Source organism: Peromyscus californicus, unplaced genomic scaffold (genome assembly GCF_007827085.1).
Source record: "Peromyscus californicus insignis strain IS unplaced genomic scaffold, ASM782708v3 Scaffold_22__1_contigs__length_63687245, whole genome shotgun sequence".
Classification (NCBI taxonomy): Eukaryota; Metazoa; Chordata; class Mammalia; order Rodentia; family Cricetidae; genus Peromyscus; species Peromyscus californicus.
The window spans coordinates 8082795-8107792 of record NW_026294525.1 but is presented as its reverse complement, the minus strand read 5'-3'; the positions used below and the strand labels follow the sequence as shown (position 1 = coordinate 8107792).

The window sequence follows — 24998 nt, the reverse complement described above, 5'->3', positions numbered from 1 at the left end:
TTTGACTTCCCTTTAAATTTTAAATCAGGAACCTCCTGAGCCAGAACCTGTGCTTGGGGGCGGCGGGGGGGGGGGGGGGAGGGCGGGATGGGGGTATGATGCTGAAGATGTGATTTAGGGAGGGCTGGTATGGTCACTCAGTTCATATGAGGAGTTGGTGGCACCAGGCAGGCCTGAGGAACCCCTTGCCCACCTGATTGGTCTGATTATGGAGGGCAGAGGGATCGTTTCTACAAAGCTAGCATAATCCTCCTTGGCCAGCATGCTAGAATTCTAAACTCACTTTGGAGCCTCATTCACTCTGAGAAGAAGAAAAACGATCTACAATGAAGTCTGGGAAAGCATATTTAGAAAATTGCCTTATTACAGGCAACCATTTCTGATACCTTCAGACACTCGATGTTTATGTATGTGAGGAAGAATCCAGACAAAAAGTGCAAGCCGCTGGTCTCAGGTTCTCAAGTGAGTGCTTGGAAGAGGCAAAGTCCCCACATTGTCACCAGTGACCCCCCCCCCTTCGTTCACAGCAGGCGTCTGGAAGAACAGCAAGCCACACGCAGACCAGGCAGGGGCATCGCGCTTCCTTCAGTGGTAGCCTTTGGAACCTTTTAAGACTGCTCGCTAAAACCACAGCCTGGACTGTCTCTGGGTCCCAAAGTGGTGACCTGACCGGCAGCAGCACCTCCACCACAGCCCAGCCTCTTCTTCGCGTGCACTGAGCCCTGAGGAGACCTGAGGTGTCAGAGAGGGAGCCAGTGCCAACTCATCCCCAGCCCCACATGTTTACATCGACCTGCCTTTGCTCTTCAGAAGCTGCACTTCAAACTACTTGATGATGAATTTGGGGAGAAAGACCACAGGTGCCTCACAGGCAGCCTCAGACACCGGGAGGTCCGTCTTTCCCCTTCGCATCCTCCAATTCAGATGCAAACCATTCAATTCAGATGCTGCACACAGCTCTCCTCCAGACAGCCACAGTCCCACGATCTGCTTTTCTTCTTGACTTTTCTTTCGGTAGGCCTGGGAACCTGCACAGCGCTTCGGTGAAGACGCGGGACCATCCCAGAGAACCCAGCAGCCGCCTCTGTCCACTGCTCTCATCCCCGAGGACAAGCTTGGAAGCCAGTGTTGAGCCTGCTCTGCCCTGCTCTGCCCTGCTCTGCCCGGACTGGCCACACTGCTGTTAGCTGCCCGTGACCAGTTTGGGCTGGACAGTACCACTGGAGTTTATATTTTGATCACTCTTTCAGACCCCAGTGAGCGTAAAGGAAGATGTACATGTTGCAATGTTTTAAGAAGACCCCGCACATTCCCCCCTCTGCATCAAGGGAACAGGGTCAGGCACACCGCAGCACTTTTCTTCAGGGAGGTCAAGTAGCTGAGGTCCCAGCTGGTCCCTGCCACGCTCCTTGTTTCCTTTTGTGTCCTAAGGCCATCCAGACCACCACCACCCACCCAATGTTCCTAAGATGACTCTGACTTGGCACCCAAGGCCAGATCAAAAAGAAGGGTTGTAGCACCGTCCAGTCCTTTCCCAGTACTTGGAGAAGCTGCAGAATGGAGGCAGCCTTTCATTCCTTCACCTGATTGGTTAATGATCCTACCTTCTCAAAGCAAGCCTCTTTGTACCCTTGCAGCAACGCAAGAGGAGCATCACTCCCCATTACAGATGGTCAGCTGGGCTCATGAAGGTCCATAAGCTGGATGGACGGCTTAACCAAGCTCTGCAAGCACCAGAGCTCGTACCTAGCTTAGGTCCCAGCTGGTGGCCTTAGGATCCAGGGGAGGCCTTCCGGGATATTCACAAACTACCTAGCTTAGGTCCCAGCTGGTGGCCTTAGGATCCAGGGGAGGCCTTCCGGGATATTCACAAACGGCCTCTGCAACCCCGGGTTCACCTGAAGAGTAGCGTCCAGTCTTCTCTATGCATATCTGGGCCTCATGGCTGGGAAGATGCACCGTGGGAACTCAGCCCCGAAGCTTGCTCTGCTCCACAGAAAGCCAGAATGCGGTGGTCTGATTTCTGCTAATGCAGACTCATTTGTATCGATAATACATTGCTGTCCCTTAAACAGAAAGGGTTCTAGAACTCTGGTCACTCCTTGGCTCGTGAAGGTAAGTCATGTGGATGCCATTTAGTGACTTGGTGCGCAAGCATCTGTCTACAGTGACTTTGGAGAGGATGTGCCTTTGGTGGGCCATACGGCCAGCTTCTCTAGTGAGGGTTTGTACCAGGGGGTGTGTAGCCGCACACAGGTGTCAGTCCAGGCATTGCTGGCCTCTCCATCTAAGGCACTGGTTTTCAACCTGCCTAATGCTGCAACCCTTTGATACAGTTCCTCATGTTGTGGGGATCCCCCCCGACCCATAAAATCATTTTCCTTGCTACTTCATAACCGTAATTTTGCTGTTATGAATTGTAACGTAAATATGTGTTTTCCGATGGCCTTAGGTGACCCCGAAGGGTCGAGACCCACAGGTTGAGAACCACTGCTCTAAGAGGACACTGATCCCTTCCGGAGCACGGCCACCTTTTCCTCTTGCTGTGTTTGCATCTGGCCTCTGTTGACTGCTCTCAGTCTGCAGACGTCTGTCCATGAGCCATTCTCCAGAGACTACTGGAGATACAGGCGAGCCAACCCCTTTCCTGTTACAACAGGATCCAACAAAAAGCCCGGTGGGGTAAGCAGAGCCCCCAGCTTGGGCTCCCCTGTGGGATGTGGCTCCTTAGAAGGTACCCACACACAAGCTGAAAAGGAATGTACTCTCATTTTGTAAATGACCCTGCCCTTGTTTATAGGGCTTCCCAACTCCTGTGACTGTTTTTGATATTTTCGTAACATTTGGTTTCAAAATCAGCTTAAGTCCTTCAAGACTAGTGGGTGCCATTTCAGCGAGACTGGGAAACCAACACTCTTCTCCACTGGCCCCTCTCTGTGTCTCAGGGAAGCCCTCCGCTGGTCTCCAAGCACTTTGGTCTTTACCCTTGCCCAGAGGGGCTTCCACATCCCCATCTCTTACAGGTGACATCCCTGCATGGGCATACTGTGGTGATTAATGCTGCTTGCCAACTTGACAGGATCTAGAATCGCCTAGGAGACGATCCTCTGGCGGTGCCTGTGCAGGTAACCTAGATTAGAACAGCCGAGGTGGGCAGAGCCACCCTAGCCATGGGCTGGGGTCCTGAACTGAACGAGAGAATGCAGCAGCATTCATCTCTGCCACTTTCTGACTTTGAGCAGGTTCCCTGTGCTCCACAACTTCCCCACCGTGACAGATGGTGCCCTTGAACTGTGAGCCAGAACAAACCCGTCCTTACACCGAGGTTCAGTATTCTGTTACACTGACAGGTCACGGCGGGGAAGGAGGGGGTCCTCAGTAACATGTCTTGTATGAATCTTTACTCAAGCCCCTAGCCGTCCCCGACCAGGATCACAGTTGTTGAGTAGCTGCTGTCTGGAATACCAAATCGAGGGCAGAGGAGAGAGAGGAACATTTGTGTCAACACATGCCACAGACAACCCAGACAAACACTTTAATTTTCTTTTTCTTATTTGGAGGCATAATTTAGTCATCTTACCCAAAGCACTGTCCAGTCTGTCTCTGGCAATCGAGGGTTAGAGAAGACGCAGCACCACGGGATGGGGATGACAGGGACGCCCTCCCTTCCACCCCAGCCCCACCCTTCCCTGCAACCTCAGAGACCCTGCTGTCACAGGGTCGCAAGTGTACAGGCAGCCATTCTCCTTCCCGCATCTCTCTCTCTCTCTCTCTCTCACACGCACACACATGCACACGCACGTGTGCAACTGAAAAGAAAGATAAACAAACCCAATAGTTCACACAGGGGAAAAGGCTTAAGCACGTCTTCCTTTCGCATCCAGCGCTGAGACAAACTCTGTGACTGGAGAGGCTGTGGTGTCTGCTCATCCCAACAAGGCTCCCCAGTCTCCATCACTGAACCCTACTAAGGCGGCTAGGCAGAGGCCCACAGTTCCCCAAGGTTCCCTTTGGAGGTGACATTCCCAAGTCAGTCTGTCTGTTTCTGTTTGTTGTCGATATTGCCGTAGGCAGAACCCTTGTCAATTTCTGTCACGCCAATCATCCATCGAACTCCCATGGAGGCTGCAGAGACAGAAAAGCAGTTAAGAGTCTGAACGCACTCCGGGGGCACTGTGCCAACAGGGAGCCGTGAGGAGGCCGTTGGCTGCAAAATGCAAGTGAATCTGGGGTACCATTTGACCCCAGCTTCTGGGCATCCCCCTGCACATTGAAATGACATTAAAAGGACAGTGATAGGGCTGCTGTAGGGGGAGGAGGGAGGGAAGGGGGAGGCCATCCTTGCACAGTGGAGATCAACGGAATTGGGCAAGCAGCATGCACCTGTTCACAGACTTCTCTGCTTTCCAAGGCAAACAAAGGTAGTTCTTTGGAGATGGTGGCAGAGGAGGGCCTCTTTGTGAGGATGCAGGCACTGCATACCCACAAACTCCACCATGGTTTGGGCTGATTGCAGAGAGCAAAATCACTGCCTCCCTCGGTGGGAGCCCTTGCCCTCTGAAGCTCTGGCTGTCCAGGTGCTGAACCCATCGAGGAACTCACTCGGAAACTGCCATTTAAGATAAGCAGTCCCCTCTGGAGAGGGGTGACTCCTTGTGTGCCAGGCCATGTCTTAGCCACTGAACACACAGTCTGCACACACAGTTTATGATACAGTGGGTGTGCGAGCAGATGCAGCCCCCAAATTAGGGTGTATATGTCACAAATCTTTAGCATCATGTTCTTCCCGGAGGCTGTGTGGACAGGGAAGCCAGCCTGTGCAAATGAAGAGTTGTCTGCTCGGACACCTGTTGAGAGATAAGCTCTGTCCCAGTTCTGGCCTTTGGGTGGATCGCCTTGTCAGCAGGAGGGACAGGGATAACCTATAGGAAATGGGTAAGAGATGTGGACTCTGGTCCAAAGACCTCAGGAAGGGGAGGGATCAGCTCTGGGGACATTTCTAAATGATCACAGTACCCCAGGCTGAGTGCTCAGGCCCCTGGGCACTGCTTTCCCCATTCCTCTTCATCTTTGAGGAGTGTAGCTCTTACCCTGGAGGGCATGGCCTCTACTGGCCGGCCTCTTTCCCAGCACCCTGGTGCAGACAGACATGTCAGGGTGCTCACTAGATACTAAGTGAGAGAAGTGTTCAGAAGATGCACCCAGTGGGTGTGCCTTCATGCTTGAGACTGCACCAGGTTCCAAGTGGGAGTCCCTCCTGAGAGGCTTCCTGCTGAAGCCCCTTGTGTTGCCCAGAGACCACAGTATTTTATGTTTCACAGAAATACCAGTCTGGTGTGTGTGTCCTGAGCAAACAATCTCCTGGCCTTGGCCCTGGGCCATTTTTCCTCAGTAGTGGAAACGTTGAAGCTGCCTATGCTCGCTTAAGCCTCGGAAGCAGAGCTGGCCTTCAGATGGCAGGGGACTGTCACACACACAGCGCAGCATGCACACAGGCCTCATGTGAGAGGAACTGCTGTAGTTGGAAAATACTGGGTAAGCAAACCCTTGGGAAGAATGCGAAGGCACTTTCTGAGCGTCCTCACTCAAGCCCAGACACCTGGTAACAGGAGGAGTCCCAGAGGGAGGGCCCATGTCTGCCTCCAAGGCAGAGAGCGTACAGCTAGGTTCCTCAAGCCCCCACACCATGCTTTCCTCTGGAGAAGGGACGGAGGAGTCCCGGGGAGTGAGGAATTCCAGCTCCAAGTCCCACCATCTGGGTGGGGGGTTGCTCCATGGGCACCTCTAGACCCCGGACAGCCTTGTGAGCCCTTGTGGGTGCTACACAGCCTGCAAGGAACACCGAACACATCTGGCACCCGCCAAGCATGCTGGCTCCACTTTGCGCCTCTAGTTCGGTACTCACCCATACAGAAGATAAGGACCAAGCTGGCCAGCGTCACCGAGGAACCGCTGCTGACCATGCTCACGAGGAACTGGAAGAAAGGGTAGAGCAGCAAGGACGCCCAGAACAACCAGTTGACCAGAGCCCAGGGCCGTCGTGGGGGAACCCAGGGAGTCTCTGGGAAGACCCCTGTCCTGTAGTATTCCTCCTGAAAGGCGTCCTGGGGGACAGAAAGAGTGCCTCAGAAACTGCTGCATTCCAGGGGCACCTGCTGGGCCTCTGGTAAAACCTTACAGCAAGTGCTTTGTGGGCAGCTACTGGAGATCTTCAGTGCCGTCTAGCATCCTCTTCCTCCAGTGTCGCATCTGGTGGCTGCCTGCCATTATCCTTCCTGTGTGGGAGGGAGGAGCTCAAACTTGGGGCTGGCCAGCCTCAGTCATGCTCACCATATCCCAGGCACTGAGGAAGCACAGCTGGGCAGCGGTGACAGGTTGAAGAGACCATAAATGCAAGGCCTGGAGCTCCGCCCACACACAACCAAGGGTCCACTCTCTGGCCTCACAACATCCCCGGTCCCATCAGCCTGTCTGCCGCCCTGGAGCTGTGGGTCCACAAGGTCCTGCTCACAGGCGCTGTCAGCACTTCTGGGGACAACTTCCATGAGATCAAGTTAGGGCAATGATACTTAGATTTTCCTTGCTCTACTTAGATTTTTGGAGGAGAGAAGCCTGTGAAAGCCAAAGGCCCTGCTCAGAGGAAGAACAAGCCGGGAGAGCTGCATCAGGGACCCTTCGGGGATGCATTCTTCTTCGGGTCACACTTTAAAGTGACATAGGCACCAGAGAGTTTGCTCAGTAGTCATCGAGACCACACCGATCACTAAAGAGAGCTCTCCCATAGGGAACTGTGCCTGGGCGAGAGGTAGGAGAGACCACAGCTATACATTACAGTGGTAAACTGTCATGTGCCGTTTAAGCTTGTTGAAAGGGGACTCTGGGAACAAGGAGGCGCTCTCCCTCTCTCTCCCTCGTCTCACTGAGCTCATTTATTTCAAGTGTCTCCCACAGCTCTGTGACAAGGAGAACGGAAAACAGCAAGCAGCTAAGAGAAGTAAAAGCACTGAGCCCTTGAGAACAGTTGGAAGGCAGACCATTTCCAGTAGAAAGAAGTTACCATCATTTACCCTGTGGTTTAAATGCCTGGACAGGAAGAGGAAGCCAGAGCTCATCCAGAGAGTTCAGCTGAGAACTCCAGCATGACTGTCACCCTGGTGATTCCTCCTGGATGCTCCAAGTCCCTGACTGAAGATGTCTGTCCTCTGTCCTCCTACCTCTCGCTCTTTATTCCCTTCTTTTTGCTTGCTGCGTGTTAACAGACTCACTCACTTGAAAGTGCAGCCCTTGTCACTTACTGTCTGGACCATACAGAACAGCCACGACCTCCTGTTAATCCACTACACCCACACCATCGTTTCACTTTCTGTGAGGACGCCTGCTGTGTTCTCTTACTGCTTGACATGTAGATCATTAGGGGCACTAATAACTGACTCCCATGCCTACCCATCAAAATGGTGTCTTCCACCCTGAACCCCACAGTTTCATCTGCCTCCACTTATTGCACCCACCTTCTCCTGGTAGAGCTTGTGTAGCCAGGCCGAGCACCTGTCCTCATCCTCTGGGATGTCCTCCATAGGGATCCTCCTGTAAAAGCAGAGGTTGGCTAGCAAGGAGAGAACCACACTGAGCACCCAATCTACATTTCTGAGTAACAGTTCTGGGTGTGTATGTGGGTCGGGGGAGTAGTCCATGGGTGGTGTGAAGGTAACTGGCCCCTTAGGCTCATCAAGAGCGGCACTATTAGGATGTGTGGCCTTGTTGGAGGAAGTGTGTCACTGTGGTGGTGGGCTTGGAGGTCTCCTATGCTCAAGCTACACTGTCTCAGTTCACTTCCTGTTGCCTTCAGATCAAGATGTCTCAGCTCCTCCTCCATGTCTGCCTGTGGACTGCCATGTCCCACCAAGATGATGATGGACTAAACCTCTGAAACTGTAAGCCACCCCAATTACATGTTTTCCTTTATAAGAGTTGCTGTAGCTGGGCAGTGGTGGCGCACGCCTTTAATCCCAGCACTTGGGAGGCAGAGGCAAGCGGATCTCAGTGAGTTCAAGGCCAGCCTGGTCTATAATGCAAGTCCCAGGACAGCTAGGACTGTTATACAGAGAAACCCTGTCTCGAAAAAACAAACAAGGTTGCTGTAGTCATGGTGTCTTTTCACAGCAATAGAAATCCTAACTAAGACAGGTAGAAATCCCAAAATGCAGTCATAGCCAAACAGAACCAAGCAAGGGTCAAGTCATTGGCACAGAGATGGTGTCAGGAGTGGGGACCTGCCTTTTCCATCTCCCACCCCCCCAAATCTGACACTTGCTTCCCCCAAAGAGGACAACGGTGCCTCATTTTCCATCTGATGCAGTTCAGTAGGAGCAGAATCCATGCATACGGGGCAGCACCCTAGGACCAACCGGAATGGCGATGGTGGACTATCTCACAGAGGGGCTCCTTCAGCCTCCACTGAGGTACGCCCACACTGCGGCAGATGCCGGAGCTCAGGCAACCCTGGCATGTGAGAAGGTAGGGCATCTGGTCTGGGCAGAGTAGAGACCTCTAAGTTACTCTGCCCCTGAGTAACTCTCAGGCTGGGGCTGGCATGGGTGGGAGGCTGATCTGTTAGCACAGAGCCCACCTTAACAAGGAGAAGTAGCTTCCAGGTTTGCTGTTCGCTATGCTCTCCGCGTACTGGCTCTTGAAATTTCAAGGATGTCTGCTTTGGTCCATGGGAAAGTACATTTGTCATGATTTTCCATGGGACATTTCATACCCCAGTGTGCCCAGAAATATCTCTGTGAGGAGACTTCAAAGATTAACCCGGCACATCATAGAGGTTTGGAAGAGAATCTGGGATTGCATCTTGTCTGCAGTCAGCCACCACGGTTAGGCTGAGCACCACAGGCTTCCTTGTGGGGCAGTTTTCTCCACTGGCACATTCGTCCTGTTATTAAGATCCCTACCAGCTCCTCGGGAAACACGTCCCTTGACCTTTTTGGTCCCTGCCTGTGTTTCCATGAAATCGACACTTCTCGCTCTTTGTGATCTCTGATTGCAAAGAAGATCATTAAGTGTCTCAGGAAAGAGGCTAGTGATGCCGTGCAAAGCCTTTCTCGACTCAGATGGTGGGAGCTTATCCGTTTTACTCTTTTTAATGACGCTTCGGACGGCAGCGCCCTAGATGTGGTAATACTTTATATGGATTGTAGCATATACTGAAGAATGTCCCAGTCACCTTAAGAGGGTTACCACACATTACAGGTACGCTGGATAACATAAGGCCTCTTCCTCAGTGGCGATGAACACTGGCTGGCTTTGGTGAGTGAGCTTGAAAGGTACCTGTCTACTCCACTCCAATTCCCATACGTGCTCCAAAGAACTGCAGTCACCAAGAAAATCCCCCTGTGGAGGTCAGTCTTGCACCCTACCAGGGTCCGGCTGAGTGGAGCTCTTGCCAAATGTCAGAGGAACTCCAGAGAGGAAGAGCCCGCTCTGTCTCCTGGGGGGAGGTCGTTGGGGGGTCTTCCCAGGTGACAATGGTGCTGTTGTGTCTGCCATGGCAGCCTGCACCAATGTTGTTAGAAAAGGATGGTAAAGGATGGTGCTTCTCCGTATTGGGGGAAAGCCGGAAGCATTTCCAGGGGGCTGACATAGGCTGTCTGTCAGTCCACAGAAGCATTTGTGCACTTCAGTGACTTGAGTGACATGGCAGGGTGCTTAGCTGCTGGGTTTTCATCATGTGCTGTGATCTGGCATCTGAAGGGTCTTTACCCAGAAAGCTCCGTACCATTTGTCTACTTGGGTGTGGACATTTTAGGGGCTCTTGGATGGCCACAGTATCAGAAACCAGTGCCACCTGACCCAACTCAGACTGGATTTTAGTGCGTAAGTCACTGGTTTACTGAACAAACTGCCCTGTGGCTTCCTGTCTGCTACATCTTCCTGTTGTGGTTCCACTAATCTTGGTGACATTCTGGAGATCGGGAGTTAGGTGCATTGTGTAACATTGGTCTTCTGTCTGTCTACCCTGAGCTCTGAGAGGAGTGAGCAGGTGAGCAGATCAGAAAGGCATGCTTCTCGAGTTCATATAGAAATAAAAGACTGGACAGAAGTCAAATGGGAAGGTGACTTCCAGCGCGATGCTAGCCAGGTGCTTCTGGAAAGTGGCATTTAGTGATTTATTACTGAGAAACAAGCTCTCCCTTTTCTAGGGGGGAAACAGGGCCAACTTACCTAACGTAGCAGTCGGCATGGTATTTCTTTCCATTTAAGACTCCCAGGAGTGTTGGGTTTTCATTGTTTCTGAAATTGAGTGTACAGTCATACACAGCTGGGACTATAAGACAAGACAAACACAAGGCAGTATATAGCAGGTGAGGCCGGAAGACATGAGCACGCCGTAACCCATCCACCGACGACTCAGGGGACTGGAGATCTCATCCTTGGGTTTTTCTACATTGTTCACTTGCTCTACATTGGATATGTGTCATCTTTTGTCACCAGAAAGCCAACTGTAAACTAGTCATACAAACAGTCACTCCTGTGGTCACGTGGGCTTTAAGGCAGCAATGTCTATCAGATCTAGATTTGACAGTAACGTCTTTCTAGTAGGCAGAGCCTATTGTGGCCAGCAAATGTAGATATTTGAACAAATACGGGTGGTAGAACATGAATTAGACTCATCTAGGACTGTGTCTGTTACAGAACTATAACCGTCCTTTATTTTTTCAACGTAGAATTTATAAAAGATTTATTTAACTATGTGGATGCATACGTGTGGTTCTCTATGTGCCCATGAGGCCAGAAGAGGGCGACAGATCCCCTGCTGCTGGATTTACAGGCAGTTGTGAGCCACCAGAAGACAGTGATGGGAACTGAATTCCAGTCTTCTGCAAGAGCAGTAAGTACTCATCCCTGCTGAGCCATCTCACCAGCCCCAGTGTGGCCTTTTCTGTGAACATTTTTGTGTGCCCCCCACCTCCCATGAAGCAGGCGCAAAGCCAGGATATGACATCTACATCCTGGACGTTAAGCTTATCCTGTCAGCATATTCCACATTCCATCCAAGCTTGTTGTGCGATCCCCTGGGACTCGGCTCAAGAAATGCTTATTGGGTCAAAGAATGGGCAGTGAATGACAAAGAAGCAAATGACTAAAATGGGAAACCATGGCGGACACAGATGGCCACCTCCTCATGCACAAGGCAGCGGAGAAAGTAGAGAAGTCCAAGAGTGTGGCTGGGTGTGGCACCTATGACCACTTCTCAGCAGTGGGGCGGTTGGCTTAGACACCTCAATCTTCCAACCAACCTAGGTGTTCTCCTGGAGAGTGGCCTCACGTTGCTGCCATCACACAGCAGCAGAGGTGACAGAAGTCGGTCATAACTGTAGACCCAACACGCTATACTCACGATATGATCATGACCCTGAGCTGAGAGCTTCCCGTATATACAGTGACTGTTAGTAAGAGTCGTGTGGGGGGTCACAGGGACCCTAAACGGTACCTGGACCACTTGGGAATATGAAGAACAAGGATTCAAAGGTGATCAAAATCACCATCCATTTTCTGATGTCTGACCCAGTTCTGTGTAGGTCTGTCTTTGCTGATAGGACTTGCAGGAATGTCTAGAGGCAGTGCCACTCTCCTTGTCATAGGTGGGCATTGTTGCCTAAGGGGTTGGCACTAGGCCAGAAGATATTTAACCTGTTTATGTCCTTGGTGACCTGGCTAAATCCTTGACATGGGGCTAAGGAAGTCTCCCTCACAAGAAGAGGTAAGTGAAGACCAGGCTATGGAAGTGTGGCGCATGGGACTGGAATCTCCCTCTGACCCAGCTCTGGCAACTTTGCCCACTATTGCCTGCAGGGCAAAGCCTGGCATATGAAGTTCGAGGAAGGCCTGCCCAACGCTGTGGTGCCGTCACACTTAAAGCTGTGTCAAGTCCTATCCAGCTCAAGTACTCCATCTAGCCTCTTTTGGAGCCCCAGGACCAGGAAGTACAGATGTGAGAGAAAGGTGTTAAGTCACAGCATGCCTCCAGGGGCAAGTGACCACTGCTTTCTTCTGTGTTTATCTACAGGGGCTTGAGGCTCAGGACTCATGGGTCAGCTGATCTGCAGGTGGTTGATAGCAATACACAAGCAAGAAATGCCCCCAAAGACCCTGCAGCTCTGTGATCAGGCCATCACAGGGGCCCCTCCAGGGACCCAGCACGTTCTTCATTTACCATGCAGTGACACTACTCACCAGCAGGGGGAAGCACTGATGCAGAAATCTAAGGGGCCCCTTGTCCCAGGTTCCACCTAGCCTCGCAGACCCCCATTTCGCTGTCATCCTTACCTACATCTCGCAGGCACTTCACAGTGATTGCAAAGCCCTTGGTGCGTGGCAGGAGATGGTGCTTGAGGCTGGGCAGCCCCTTGGCTTGGGCCACCTGCATGCTGATTTGGTGTTTCTTCTCTGTGAACCGTGTGCCCTCACAGTGAATCAGGAACTGGAAAGCAAAGGATATGGTCACACAGCCCCAAGGTCAACCAGAGGCCACAGTCCCAAAGAGGTTCATAATCACACTTGAACCAGGTCAGTTCTACAGTCCTCACGTTATACGCAATTTCAGGTTCACCCACCTTCCTGAAGTGATACCTAAGTGTGGTGGCCATAGGAGCCAGACGGCACACTGCTCCTGTGCCTACATACCAGATAGTTCTCTGGGTAGTCCCGGAGGTGCAGTAGGCTCTTGGCGACCGTCTGCCGATCCTTTTCCCAGTTGCGTGTGCAGAAGATCATTTCCACGAAGTACCACATCCAGCCAATGATTGGGACATAAGCCAGTTCCTTCTTGGCCAAGACTTTGGAGTTCTGAAATAGAGGAAGAAAGTCAGGGTGTCTGTGAAGTAGACAGAAGTTACTTCATGACTGTTGGAGATCTTAGGGTTAAGGAAGGACCAGTTATACCAAAGGCTATAAACCAAAGACTTGGCGCCTGGAATCCTTCCCACTGCAGTGACCTGAGGTCAAGATCATACTCATCACTCAGGGGTGGACTGCTCCATGCTCAGGGGTCTGTGAAAGTGCCACCTATCAGCTGAGGATATAGAGGCTTGAGGATGTGCTCATGGACCAGAGCCCTCCTAGGTTATTGCCGTCTATTGTGCTCACCAAGCCCATCCTGAAGCTCGGTCTGGCAAGTCTGTATTACGCCATCCCACAGGTCAACCGATCAGCAAAGCCACTGAGTTCTTCAGGCAAGACCAGGAAGATCCCCTTGGCAGCGGCTGTCACCAGAGTTTGAGCGGCTCCATGGATCTGGCACGAGGGGCTGGGGAGGCTGAGAGGTCTGCCTGCCTGTTTCCCCCTCCCCACGTGTGTGTACGTGCAGTCACATTCATGTGTATGGAGGCAGGTACATGTGCCATGATACATATGTGGAGGCCAGAGGACAACTTCAGACATCAGCCCTTGTCTTACACCTTGTTTGAGGCAGAGCTTCCTTGTTATTTGCTGGCCCACAAGTGTCTGGGGATTCTCTTGTCTCCACTGCTCACCTCCCTGTGGGAACTGTGGGATTACACTCAACGGCGTGTCTGACTTTTAGGGAAGTTCCGGGGAACCCAAACTCAGGTCCTCATGCTTACACGGCAAACACTTCGCCCACTCAGCCACCTCCCAGGACCCCCCTACCACCATTAGCCTCCTTGTACTCTTACCCTTCAGTGTGGAATTGACTAAGATGCTCCCTGACTCTCGAGACGATGCCCAGGTTGGCGGTGTGGACAGTGAAGGCAGCTGTCTAGGCATGGTCCTAAGCCTTAGCTTCCTGGAGGGAGAGCAGATGCTTCACACCGCCCCTGCCCTCGGTCTCCTCAGCGTCTTCATACTGCCAGCATTTCTACCCTGCGGCAGGCTTCTGAAGAGGACTCGCCTACATCTACATAGCTTTTCTTCTCAGCACAGACTGACTTGGCAGTCTCAGAAGGGGAGCAGACTGCTGGGATCCTACTCTCGTGTTCATCACACTGGAAACCAAACTGTCTTTGGGGTCACAGTTCTCCCTGGGAGCCCACTGCCCTGTGTCCACACTACAGACTTCCCTCTAGCTCCTGTCTGTGACAGGGAGGGACATTGCCACCGGCCCTCACCTTCTGTTTCCTTCCCCTCCCAACTTAGTTTCTGTGATATAAACCAACGGCACCAAAGCAAAAGCCTCCACGGACTAATTAAGCTCATCTTTCTGGAAGGTAAAACTATTTTTAAGATTCAATGTACCGTATCTTGCAAAAATTACATGTGGCAGTGTTCAGGAATGACCCACACTGCCACCTGCAGAGATGCTACTGGGCGGGCTGGGTGGTTAGTCTCACCCAGCCAATCACAGCTGCGCTCTCGGGTGCACTTCCTGTTTGTGGTTCTCCTAAGAAACTCAAGTGTGTGTTAGCATTTGGCCTTTGGTAGCTAGTGGAGAAGGCTGCCCTGGTGGGTGGTGGGATCTAGGGGTTCTACTAGAGGGGGCGACTCAAGGCTGTCTTCCCGTCACTGTCTTCCATCACCCAGAGTCGCTTTACTGTCACACAGTAAGAGCATATGCTCCACATCAGACGGTATGTAACAGTAGAGGTCAGTCTGCACCAAGGCCACTCTTGCCCGCTGGTGTCCATGCAGCTTTACCGGCACAAGGGCTAGCATTCACTCGAATGCAGCAACAACACATCTGCCACACTGGGGCTGCGTAGACGTCGTCGAGACTACGCCGCGGTCCGTGGAGCTGAACATGCTCACTCTCGGGCTGGCCAATTACAAATCAAATTGGTCAACCCTTAATTTACAGCCACTAATATTCACTCCATATAAAATCCTCATTTACACTAAGTAGGAGATGGATAGATGGGAGAGAAGGGGGAGGGGGGAGGAGGTGCTATGCTAACATCTTTCACAGGGTAATTTATGACTGGAAACTATTATGAAAGTAAGACATAAACATGAATAGGAAAACCTAACGTGTATATAGGTGCACAACCACCAGGTGCCAAAATGCCTACCTTGGCCAGTTTTTAGGTCACACAGTACATCCTACAGTTGAAATTTTCTGGTGGTGGGGGGAGGGGGAGATGTGAAAATTAAGGGTGATCCTGAGTCATAAGGGAGGAGGATTTCATTACCATGGGTGCCCCACCCCACCAGGGAGGACATCACCCATCTCTCAGAGCAAACAGCTGTTCTGTGAGCCAGGACTTAGCATCTCCAACTAAGATGGCACAGCGTGTGACCGGATGGCCAGAGCAAGAGCTGCTTTTAACAGCACTGGAACTCGGGGCATCTTAAGCCTCAAATGTGCTGGCTTTTAACTCACTTCACTACAAGACTTCAAACGAGACCCCTTCTAGGTCCAAGACGCCAGCCTGCCCAGTGGAAGATGCCAACTAGTACCTGGCCTGCAGGTTAGGACTTGTGCCCAGCACTGTCCCCTGTTCCCTAACCGCAAACCCCCAGGGTCTGGCAGAAACCTGTTCAGGACCAAGGTCATTATTCTGCAGGATGGCTCCTGGTCACGGCGATGTTTACAGTGATACCTTACTAGCTTCCAAACACAAAACCATTCCTGAAGGTTAAATCAGTTAGTCCTTTGGGTCTAGCCATGGTTGGTCATTTCTACTAAATATGTAAAAATTAGAGCTGGCAAGATGCTGTCTCAGCGGGAAAGGGTGTAACTCCCAGACCCATGGGAAAGGAGAGGGCAGAACCCAGTACTGCCCTCTGACCTCTGCACACATCTACACATTTTCACACACACTCACACAAAATAAATAGATGCAATTAAAACTTTAGTTACTGAAGCTTAGTGGTGCCATTGATCATGAGCCTGTCACTTACCACTTTGTTCTTGAAATTTCTATTGAAAAACAATTTTTAAAAATGAAAAACAAATGAGGTCACTTCAGTGAAATTTTGAAATCGGTGAGATGTTTGTTAAAAGTAAGCAGGTCAAAAGGCCATACTTCTAGCATGTTCCTTGAGACAAGTAGCAAACACCCAAGTCTGGTGGGGGCCTGCAGCAGAGGATGAGTTAGCCAGGCACAGCTCAGCCTTGGTGCCCACTGGCGACATGAGAGTTTATCTCCCGGAATCGTTAACCTCAAACTGACCAGTCCATGCAAATGTTATCTACCAAGGACCTCCTTTAGGCCAGGCACAAAGGGGGATGGGACGGACTGTCTGTGACCTCGAGGTAGGCAAACAGTAGCAGCACAGTGGAGATTGGCTTAGTCACTTCCCCTGTGCACGGGGCCGAGGGGCTGCCCATTTGTGAGAGCAAGATGCCCAAGGAAACTCTGGTGTGATGAAGGAGATGAGGGCGGGGCTCAAAATGACGACTCTGTGATGCCTGCTGCTTGCGGTGCTTGCCCTGCTCTGCCTTCCCAAGGCCTCACACACAGGAAAATGCTGTGGAGAGTTTCCTACCAGAAAGTCCCAAGAGAGTCTGCAGACAAAATGAACCCTGTTCCACGATTAGTCACAGCCACGGGGGTGGGAAACGCACTGGCCAAATGTAAAACAAAAGCACTCTCTAAGAACTCATCTCTCTCCGGCTGGAAAATAACCATGTATCATTTATCAAAATCAAGCCCAGGCTGCAAGGTCCTTCGGCTCTGAATAGAATTTCCCTCAACCCAGCCACTTCCCTCCCCTTGGCAAGCCCTAGACTTCTCTAGATTTGACAGGGGTGTAAAGGGCAGAGGGGAGGGGAGGGGGGTCTGGTGGCTAAGAAGTATGCTGAGACCTTCTGAGGAGCCATCGTGGCCAGAACAAAAAAACAAAAGGAGTTCCTGTGCAAGGTTCTCGCCACCACCCCTGCCCCCACCCCTCGTCACCCCACCCCCTCACTGTTCTGAAAGGCTGACCTGGATGCTTCCGGGATGGCCTTAGACTAGACTATCTGGGAAGATAAGCAGGAGGTGTTACATAGAGTGGGGATGGAGGGGTACAAAACAGGGGACACACACAGGACTCCTTACAGAGAGGGGATAATGGGACGCCTTGCTCTGACAGGTGTGGGGTGGTGTGGCCAGTTGAAAGAGTTCCAGGGGCAGATGGGTGTGGGGGTAATTAGTGAGGAGCAGAGCTGTTCAGAGCAGATGTCGCTGGGTGGGGGTGTTTGCAGGAGAGGGAGGTGGCTATGGCCAGCCCTGCTGTTGGGCAACCGAACTCTGCTTGGTTCCCTCCTGGCCAGCACAGGCTAACTTAACTGGCTTGCCAGAAAAGTCGGTTCTTGTCAGGGAAGGGGCCCTGCCATGCCTAGCTTAGGACTACCCTTTAGGGCCGGCTCAGGAGAACATTCAAGGAGGCTGTGCTTCTGGGAGCTGCCAGGGACTCTTCTCTACCCAGGATTCACTTGGTCACCTTGTAAGTACCATTTACTTGGGGTTCCTTATCTGCACAACACCAGGTTCCTCCCACCCCCCTCCCCCAACTCCTGGCTCAGTAAATGAAGGGCTAAGTGGCACATCTGTCCACTCAGCCTGCCAAAATCTGCAGTAGGGTGCCATTCATCTTGGCTGAGATGTAAAAAAACGAATTATTAGGGCCCATTTTCAATGAGGTGCCCTCAGAGCCCTTCAGAGAGTCCAAGGCAAGCAGGAGGCGCTAGGCCCCTCTCCCCTAGTTGGCAGCTGGCTGTGCAGTCTCAGAGCTCCGAGACCTGGGAAGCTGCGGGCCGTCTGCTTCATGACTGAGCCCACCATCAGAAGAGGGGACAGTCTCAAGCCCAGGATGGTAATTAACTAAGAGGGAGAATCCTGAACCAAGAGAGGAGGGGATGGCAGGGCCTGAGCTGGAAGAGCATAGATTGTACCTCTCAGGAGTACCAGCCTGTAGGAGAAAGGGGCTGGTTTGGGTGCTCACTCTACGCATCCCTCTACTCAGCTCAAATAGCATCACTAACATCCAGACCCAGGTCACCCACCCCATGATGATTTGAGTGCTGGAGTTGGAGGTGGGGTAGGGGTGAGGGCTAATGTATACACTTAGCCCTGCTCTGGTGTGGAAGCCTCAGGTGTCACACCCAGGCTACCATGGTCCCTGGACATCACTCACCAAGTGGGTATACCAATTATAATTTCTCTTTTCAAGCACCCACACTTGGGGCTTCCCTTGTGGGTCTCTTCACCTAGACCTCTCTTCCTTCCCTAGAGTCATACTGTCCTTCCAGGCTTCTCTTCAGTTCACTCCCTCTGAAAATCCCCAGGGGGCTCCTAACCATCCAAATGCAGGACCCCTTAAAATAGTTTAGTTTATCCCCACAGGTGGGTTTAGGAGCTGTCCTGCTGTCTCCTCAGCACTCGAAGGGTTAACAGCCACAGCCCACAGTGGCTTATACCTGTTCAAGCCAGACAGGGTCCCAGAACTGAGAGGGGAAGCGGATCTAAGGTCCCACCCCCTAACTAGAAGCTATGTTCAATTGATCCCTACTGAAAAGGGGAAGTCAGTTTTCAACCATGGAGTGTCACGGGGTACACACCCACCACCTCCAGGGCAGGCCCCACGCCCAGGAGGAGTGAGCCAACACAAAATGAACTTCATGTTGGTTTGGGTGGGCTTTTTCCCTTTTGTTTTTGTCTTGATTTTCTCGTGTGTGTGTGTGTGTGTGTGTGTGTGTGTGTGTGTGTGTGTGTGTGTGTGTGTGTGAGAGAGAGAGAGAGAGAGAGAGAGAGAGAGAGAGAGAGAGAGAGAGGCAGGAAGAAAACATAAAACTTTTCTGTGTGTGTGTGGGTTGGGAGGTGGGAAGGAGTTGGGAGAGGGGAAAAACATGATCAAAATATACTGTAAAAGAAGTAACAAGTTGGGCAGTGGTGGCTCATGCCTTTAACGTCAGCACTTTGTAGGCAGAGTCAGGCAAGATCTATGGGAGTTCAAGGCCAGCCTGGGCTACAGCTGGAGTTCTAGGACAGTCTATGAGGGAGGGAGGGAGGGAGGGAGAGGGAGGGAGGGAGGGAGGGAGGGAGGGAGGGAGGGAGGGAGGGAGAGAAAGAGAAAAAACCAATTCTCTTTTGTTCTGTGCACAGAGAAATCCAACACATTCTCACCTGTGTTCAGATCAGGCTGCCTTGAATCACCTGACTGATATTTACCAAGAGGAGGAAGTAAGCGAGGGTCTCAAAGAAAATATCATAGTGTGGTGAGCGGCCTCTGAGATGGTCCCACCACCTAGAGGTTTCCCTGGGTGTGGGCTGGGCTCCGGGTTCACTCCTAACACGTGGAATCTGATACAAGGTTCCATCACACAATGCTCTGACTTCTGCCCTGGGGGCTTGCTCCTGCTCTCTTTGGCTTTGCATACCCTATGAGAAGGGGCTACCCTGTGCAGGGACACCCTCCATCCTGCCCATGTGTTAGGGATTGAGGCATGGACAATAGGACTGTGACTGAGCTTGGAGGCTAGCCAGTACATGCCAAACTTTCTGATGAGACCATCACTCTTGCAGTCACATGACCACAGCCCTGTTAGCTCTCTTCTGGAAGGCCAGCTGGCTGGTGCCTGCCCTTCCAACAATGCAGGCGAGTCAATGGTCTCCATGCCTGTGCGTTCATCTGCTCACTTTGGAGACCACACGCTGCCGCAGATGACTAAGACATATAACTTCATTAAGGAGCTGAGGCAAAATCTCCCAGCCAACCTCAGAGTTAGCCTGCATGCCACAGCCTGGGTGGCAGATGAGCACTGGAACAGCAGCAGGGTAGCACATCACTAATGGAGTTCCAAGCCTGGCACTGTCCTGAGATTTTACAATCTTGACCTTGACACATCATGCTTCACTGAGGCAAAAAGATAAGCAAATAGGACCAGAAGCTTTAGTTCACTGAGCGAATGGTGGAACCCTCCCTAGCCACCCCTAGGTCACACTTGGCCCCAAGAGGAAAAGGTCAGCCGATGTCTGAGAGACTTCATCGTGGCCTTTGGGGATGACCCCATCAAGCAAAGATGGCCCAGCCCTAACCTGAGTCTCCAGGGCAGGGTGCTGGGCTGGCCTTGGCCACCCAGGTCGGGGCTCAGTGTTTTTACAAGGTCAAACCTGTTTTTAAAGAAAATCCTATCACTTGTCCTTCATATTCAATGTCAAGAATTTCTGTAAATTACATTATTTTAAACTCATTTCCTCTTGGGCTATTCCAGATGATTTTTAAAAAAATGACAGTCAGGATTGATATGATTATCTATCATCTATCTAATCATCTTCTATCTATCTATCTAATCATCTTCTATCTATCTATCTATCTATCTATCTATCTATCTATCATCTTCTATCTCCCTCTATCCCTCAATCCCTCCTCTTAAAATAAACAAACCCAAACTCCAGAAGGTTCTCAATACCACGTTACACAAGGGGAGGCAGAAAGATGGATGTGGTGGTGGTGGTGTTTTAAAGGTCATTGAAGACGAAGGAGTCTAGTGAGCCAATCAATTTAACCAGACACTTCCCCCTGTCCTTTCAAAGCAGCAGGAATTATGGGTCGCTCTGGAAGAGGGCAGGCACCTCATCCAGCGCCTCTGAGGGACAACAGCAAAGTTGCCTCCGCTCACAGCAGGTCACAGTCCAACAGCAACTACCTGTGAAAGTGCCCCCCATCTTCCTTTCACGCCCCCCCCCATCTTCTCTCTCCCTCCTCTTCTCCCAAAGCCTTGTAATCCAGAAGCAATATCACAGCCTGCTTCTCTGGTGACTGGAGAAAATGGAAAAGTGATTCCCCCCCTCTCCCTCAGCTCTTTAGGGGACATTAGAGCTGGGGAGGCAGTGCAGGGGAAACCTGGCTCCCAGGCTGCAGAATATGGTGTCACCCTGCTCTGATTTAAGGACCTACTTGCTGAACCTCTTGTTGGGGTCACCCCAATTCCTAAACTCCAGCCACCCTCACCAGTGGGAATGTTCACACCCATTATGTCCAACTCCGGTGGTTCGGATTTAAAGATAATAAAAAAAATGAAAAATCTCTGAATCTACTATTCATTTAACACATCAGTGTAGAACTGAAATCCTGGCAGGAAGGGCGATGTTCTGGGTACATCTGTATCTTACGCAGTGCTCAGAGGTGGAAAGCCTTCCCAGGGCTCAGAACCTTTGGGGGAACCCTAGATTGCTCAGATGGCATCTCTGCTCCATAAAGGTCTGGCCCTAGTACGCCTTCCATTCCCAGCTCCTTCTCTGGAGCCAAGGCCCTTCTCCAGCCCTGGGTGTCCTCTCTAGATACAGTTCCACGCTCTTCTCATGGGTCCCCCGATTGCCGTGGGGTCACCCCTCCGTCCCCGAGTGCTTTTCTGTGTCACTACTCTGTGTGCATTGCATCATTCCCTTGCTCTTGCATGTTTGCCTGCTTCCCCCTGCTGTGGACTCTCGGCCACATTCCTCTCCCTGGATCCTGGGCCGTGTGCGAGCTTTTCTGAACTTCGGTGTCCCTTTCCTGGGGCCCCATCCCCAACCCCTTAAAGGTACCAATGACTCCTGCTCCTCCTAAGGAGTGCTGTGTGTATCCATGAAGCTGGCCTGCCAGCAGTCAGCCTGTGGTTTCCAGTCTCCAAAGCTTTGGAATCAGACTCGCTGCTTGCTTCCTTGCACACTGGGGAGCCACTGGGGCTCCGGGGCTTACTCGGAAGTGAGGAGAACTGAGTGTCTTAGTTATCGTTGCTATGAAGAGACACCATGACCACAGCAACTCTTATAAAGGAACACATTTCAATGGGGCTGGCTTACATTCAGAGGTTTGGGTCATTGTCATCATGGCAGGAAGTATGGCGGTGCACAAACAGACATGGCGCTGGAGAGGTAGCTGAGAGTCCTATATCCAGATCAGCAGGCAGCAGAAAGTATGACAGACACTGGGTCTGGCTTGAGCATTTGAAACCCCAAAGCCTACCCCTAGTGACACACTTCCTCCAACAAGGCCACACCTCCTAACTCCACTCCCTGGTGGCCAAGCATTCAAGTCTCTGAGCCTGTGGGGGGCATTCTTATTCAAACCACCACAGTGTGTAAGGATGAGAAATGGCACGGATGGCCTGCATAAAGCCATGGGGATCAGGGTCACATTGCTCCCTGATAGAGCAGGAAGCTGATAGGGCCTCAGAGCCCCCTACCACAGAGACTCTTGACTTATGGAAAATCCATCACATTCAGAACAGAAAGGCCACCAAAGCCACCTGGAACATCCAGAAGATCACTAACTGCCTTCCAAGTACAAGATGTCAGGGACATGGTGGCTTCCTACCTCACCCATGGTTTGAGTCACCCAGGGGCAATGTGGTCTGGAGACGTTAAATGGAACATTCCAAAGCTACATAGAAAGTTTAAATACTTAAATAGATTACTGTAGATCATGACTCTGACTCCTCTTTACTATTCACCTCTCACTGTTCTTATATACAAGTTAGACTCTTAGGTCGGAACACAAAACCAGCACACAGTACACTGATGTTACCCACTGAGTCAGGTACTCTTGGGATGCCTTGGAACATGTACCCCATGGACCAAGGGGGAACCTCTATACTAGAATTTTCATTTTTCTTTGGAAAACATATTTGAACACAAATGCAAATGTGCTTTGCACGCTCAGGCCCCTCCCATTCTCTGTGGTCACAGCACAGTAGTCTAAACATAACGGATTGTGTACGTGTGCTGCCCAAACCAACTGTGCCATGAGCAGGCCCCCTGTCTAGCTGTGGGCCATCATTACAAACGCAAAACGTCACCTCCGCGTTCTCATGTCAACTTCGGGGGCCTTTTCCACCCTGGGGCCCAAACACACTTGTTTCCATTGCACTGTCTGAAGGCTGTTGGTGACGTGCAGTCACGAATGTGGTACAGGCTCTGTGTGTTAAAGACGACAAAAGCCAACCAGCGAGACCCAGTTAGAAAAGCAAGGAGGCTGCATGCAAGAAGTAAAGAGGGAAACAGAATTTAGAATAATTCCAAATTCTGCTCTTGAAACTTTGCCACTCAGAGACTCAACATTCTTGCGCCTGGAGCAATTCAAAATCTGCCTGTGAGCTAAGCAATTAAGACTAGGAATTGGGGCCAAACTAGACAAGTTCCAGTCCAAATCCCAATACAGCTGGGTGGCCCGGAGCAGACTGCAGAAACTCTCTCTAATTATTATTATTTTTTGGGAGAGTACTATATATCCACTCATAAATGCTTCTATAAGGGTTAAAAAATAAATTAACAGTAAAACTTAAGTGGCATGTGGTGCAGTTGAGGACATCCTGCTATAGCTCATGAGATGTTAATCCTGATTCTAAGCAAGAAGTCCATGCATCACGACGGTTAATACTGTCCAGTTGGCTGGTTGTAGGTGAACCAGCACCGATGAGACACGCTTCCGGGCACACCTGTGAGTCATTACCCAGATTAGATAACTGAGGTGGAATGACCCACCGTGACTGTGGCTAGTAACGTTCCAGGGCCCAGGGCCCCAGGATGAATTAGAGGTGGACACTGATCAAACAAGCTGAGCTCGAGCATTCATCATCTTTCGGCTTCTTGACTGCAGAGGAAATGCGACTGACCAGATGCCCTTAGCTCTTGCTGCCAGCCTTCCCACCGGAGTGGACTCTGCCCGTAGACCAGCCCAAACCAGTCTTTACCTCCTCCAGTCGCTCTAGCCTGGCAATTTGTCGCAGCAAGGAGAAAAATAACCAAGACGAGCAGCTTTTGAGATCATCTCATACTATAAAAACCAATAATCATAATCACACACAAAAAAAATAAAAACGCCTTGCCAAAGCTGGGCATGGTAGCTCATACATCTAATCCCGACTCTGGGATTCTTGAACAGCCTGGGCTCCGTGGCAAGATCCTATCTCACTTCTGCCCCCCCTAAATAAAAACAACAACAAAGCCTGCTGATTCTAGAAGTTCTGAGTGACTGAGAGCAAATGGCAAGTTGCTTGGCAGACTCGGAGAAAAGCATGATGGGAAAAGGCACAGCCCACTTACCCCCAGGATCCCAAGGCGCTCAGCCAGGCTCCAGCCGCAGAGAAAGTCAATCTCAAACTTGTGGTTGAGAACCACGATGGCGTTTTCCTTCCCGTAGTGGGGGGAGGACCTCGGATCGGTGTAGATGGTGCACTCGGTGCCTGACCACCACTCCAGAAGCATCACCAATTCTGCAACAAACCAGAGGACACACACATATTTACTCCACTGTCCTGGGGTCCTAGGTCTGCTGTTCTTGGGCCATGCTCTAAGACAAAGCTGCTGCTAAGGCTAATGTTGCAGAGCATTTCAGCCAAGACCCCAGATGTTGAAAGGGTTTCAGAGCAGAAGGGTTATAAATAAGCAAGACCCGGCAACAGTCTTCAGGAAAGGAGAGGAAACTTCCGGGTGGCCAGTCCTTTATACCTCTTGATGAAGTAACTTGGGAGAAATAATATCAGAGTCTGGATCCACCCACATCCATGTCCTGGTGCTGACAGCACAAGATGTATGTTCTAGAAAATGACTGGCTGATAGGCTTCTAAACTCCATCAAAGAACACTCTGGACCCAACTCATTCTTTCCTACTGATGACACATATTGGCATCAAGAATGACCAGCAACCATGGTGGAGGAAAACACAAGTTTCTCCATTTCAGTGACTCAGAGTTGTCATGCTGTAGGCTTGACAAAATTATTACCATATTCTTTGGAGGGGCTTATGAAAATTAAGACTTGCTTTCAGGTGACAATCTGACTGTGTTCTTGGGTGATGCCTTTATTCTAGGCGGCCAGTTTTCTGAGGCTGGTGGCCTCAGGAAAAGACTGTGTGGTGGACACTCTAGACACGGAGTTGAACGTAAATGACAACACAGCCCCTTGAAGTGAACCTTTAGAGTGAGAGGTGTTGGCAGGTGGGTTGTGTGCTATATGAATTCTTTATGAAGGTTGCACCCTTGTTTATACTGCTTAGTGGGGTACATGGTGTAGAGGGCTCCCACACCCTACATGCACACAAAGACAACTGGGTCTGACTTCGATTGCCCTGGAAAC

General features: G+C 51.1%; 1 protein-coding gene and 1 long non-coding RNA gene across 4 annotated transcripts in view; one reads left to right on the top strand and one right to left on the bottom strand.

The window, feature by feature from the left end:
- The first annotated feature begins 99 nt into the window (after positions 1 to 99).
- LOC128118309 (uncharacterized) lies at positions 100 to 2366 on the top strand. Its single transcript, XR_008221145.1, has 2 exons — positions 100 to 1755; positions 1822 to 2366. It is a non-coding gene; the product is annotated as an uncharacterized LOC128118309 (long non-coding RNA).
- Positions 2367 to 3520: 1154 nt separating this feature from the next.
- The window catches only part of Agpat4 (1-acylglycerol-3-phosphate O-acyltransferase 4), a 105487-nt gene continuing 84009 nt past the window's right edge, over positions 3521 to 24998 (bottom strand). For all 3 annotated transcript variants that reach the window (XM_052750841.1, XM_052750842.1, XM_052750840.1), the window contains 7 exons: positions 23967 to 24136; positions 12685 to 12846; positions 12328 to 12481; positions 10222 to 10324; positions 7509 to 7584; positions 5906 to 6104; positions 3521 to 4125 (listed from right to left, as the gene is read on the bottom strand). In XM_052750841.1, coding sequence (XP_052606801.1) covers positions 4031 to 4125; positions 5906 to 6104; positions 7509 to 7584; positions 10222 to 10324; positions 12328 to 12481; positions 12685 to 12846; positions 23967 to 24136 — 959 coding nt within the window. In that variant the 3' untranslated portion in view covers positions 3521 to 4030. The remainder of the gene's footprint in view (positions 4126 to 5905; positions 6105 to 7508; positions 7585 to 10221; positions 10325 to 12327; positions 12482 to 12684; positions 12847 to 23966; positions 24137 to 24998) is intronic.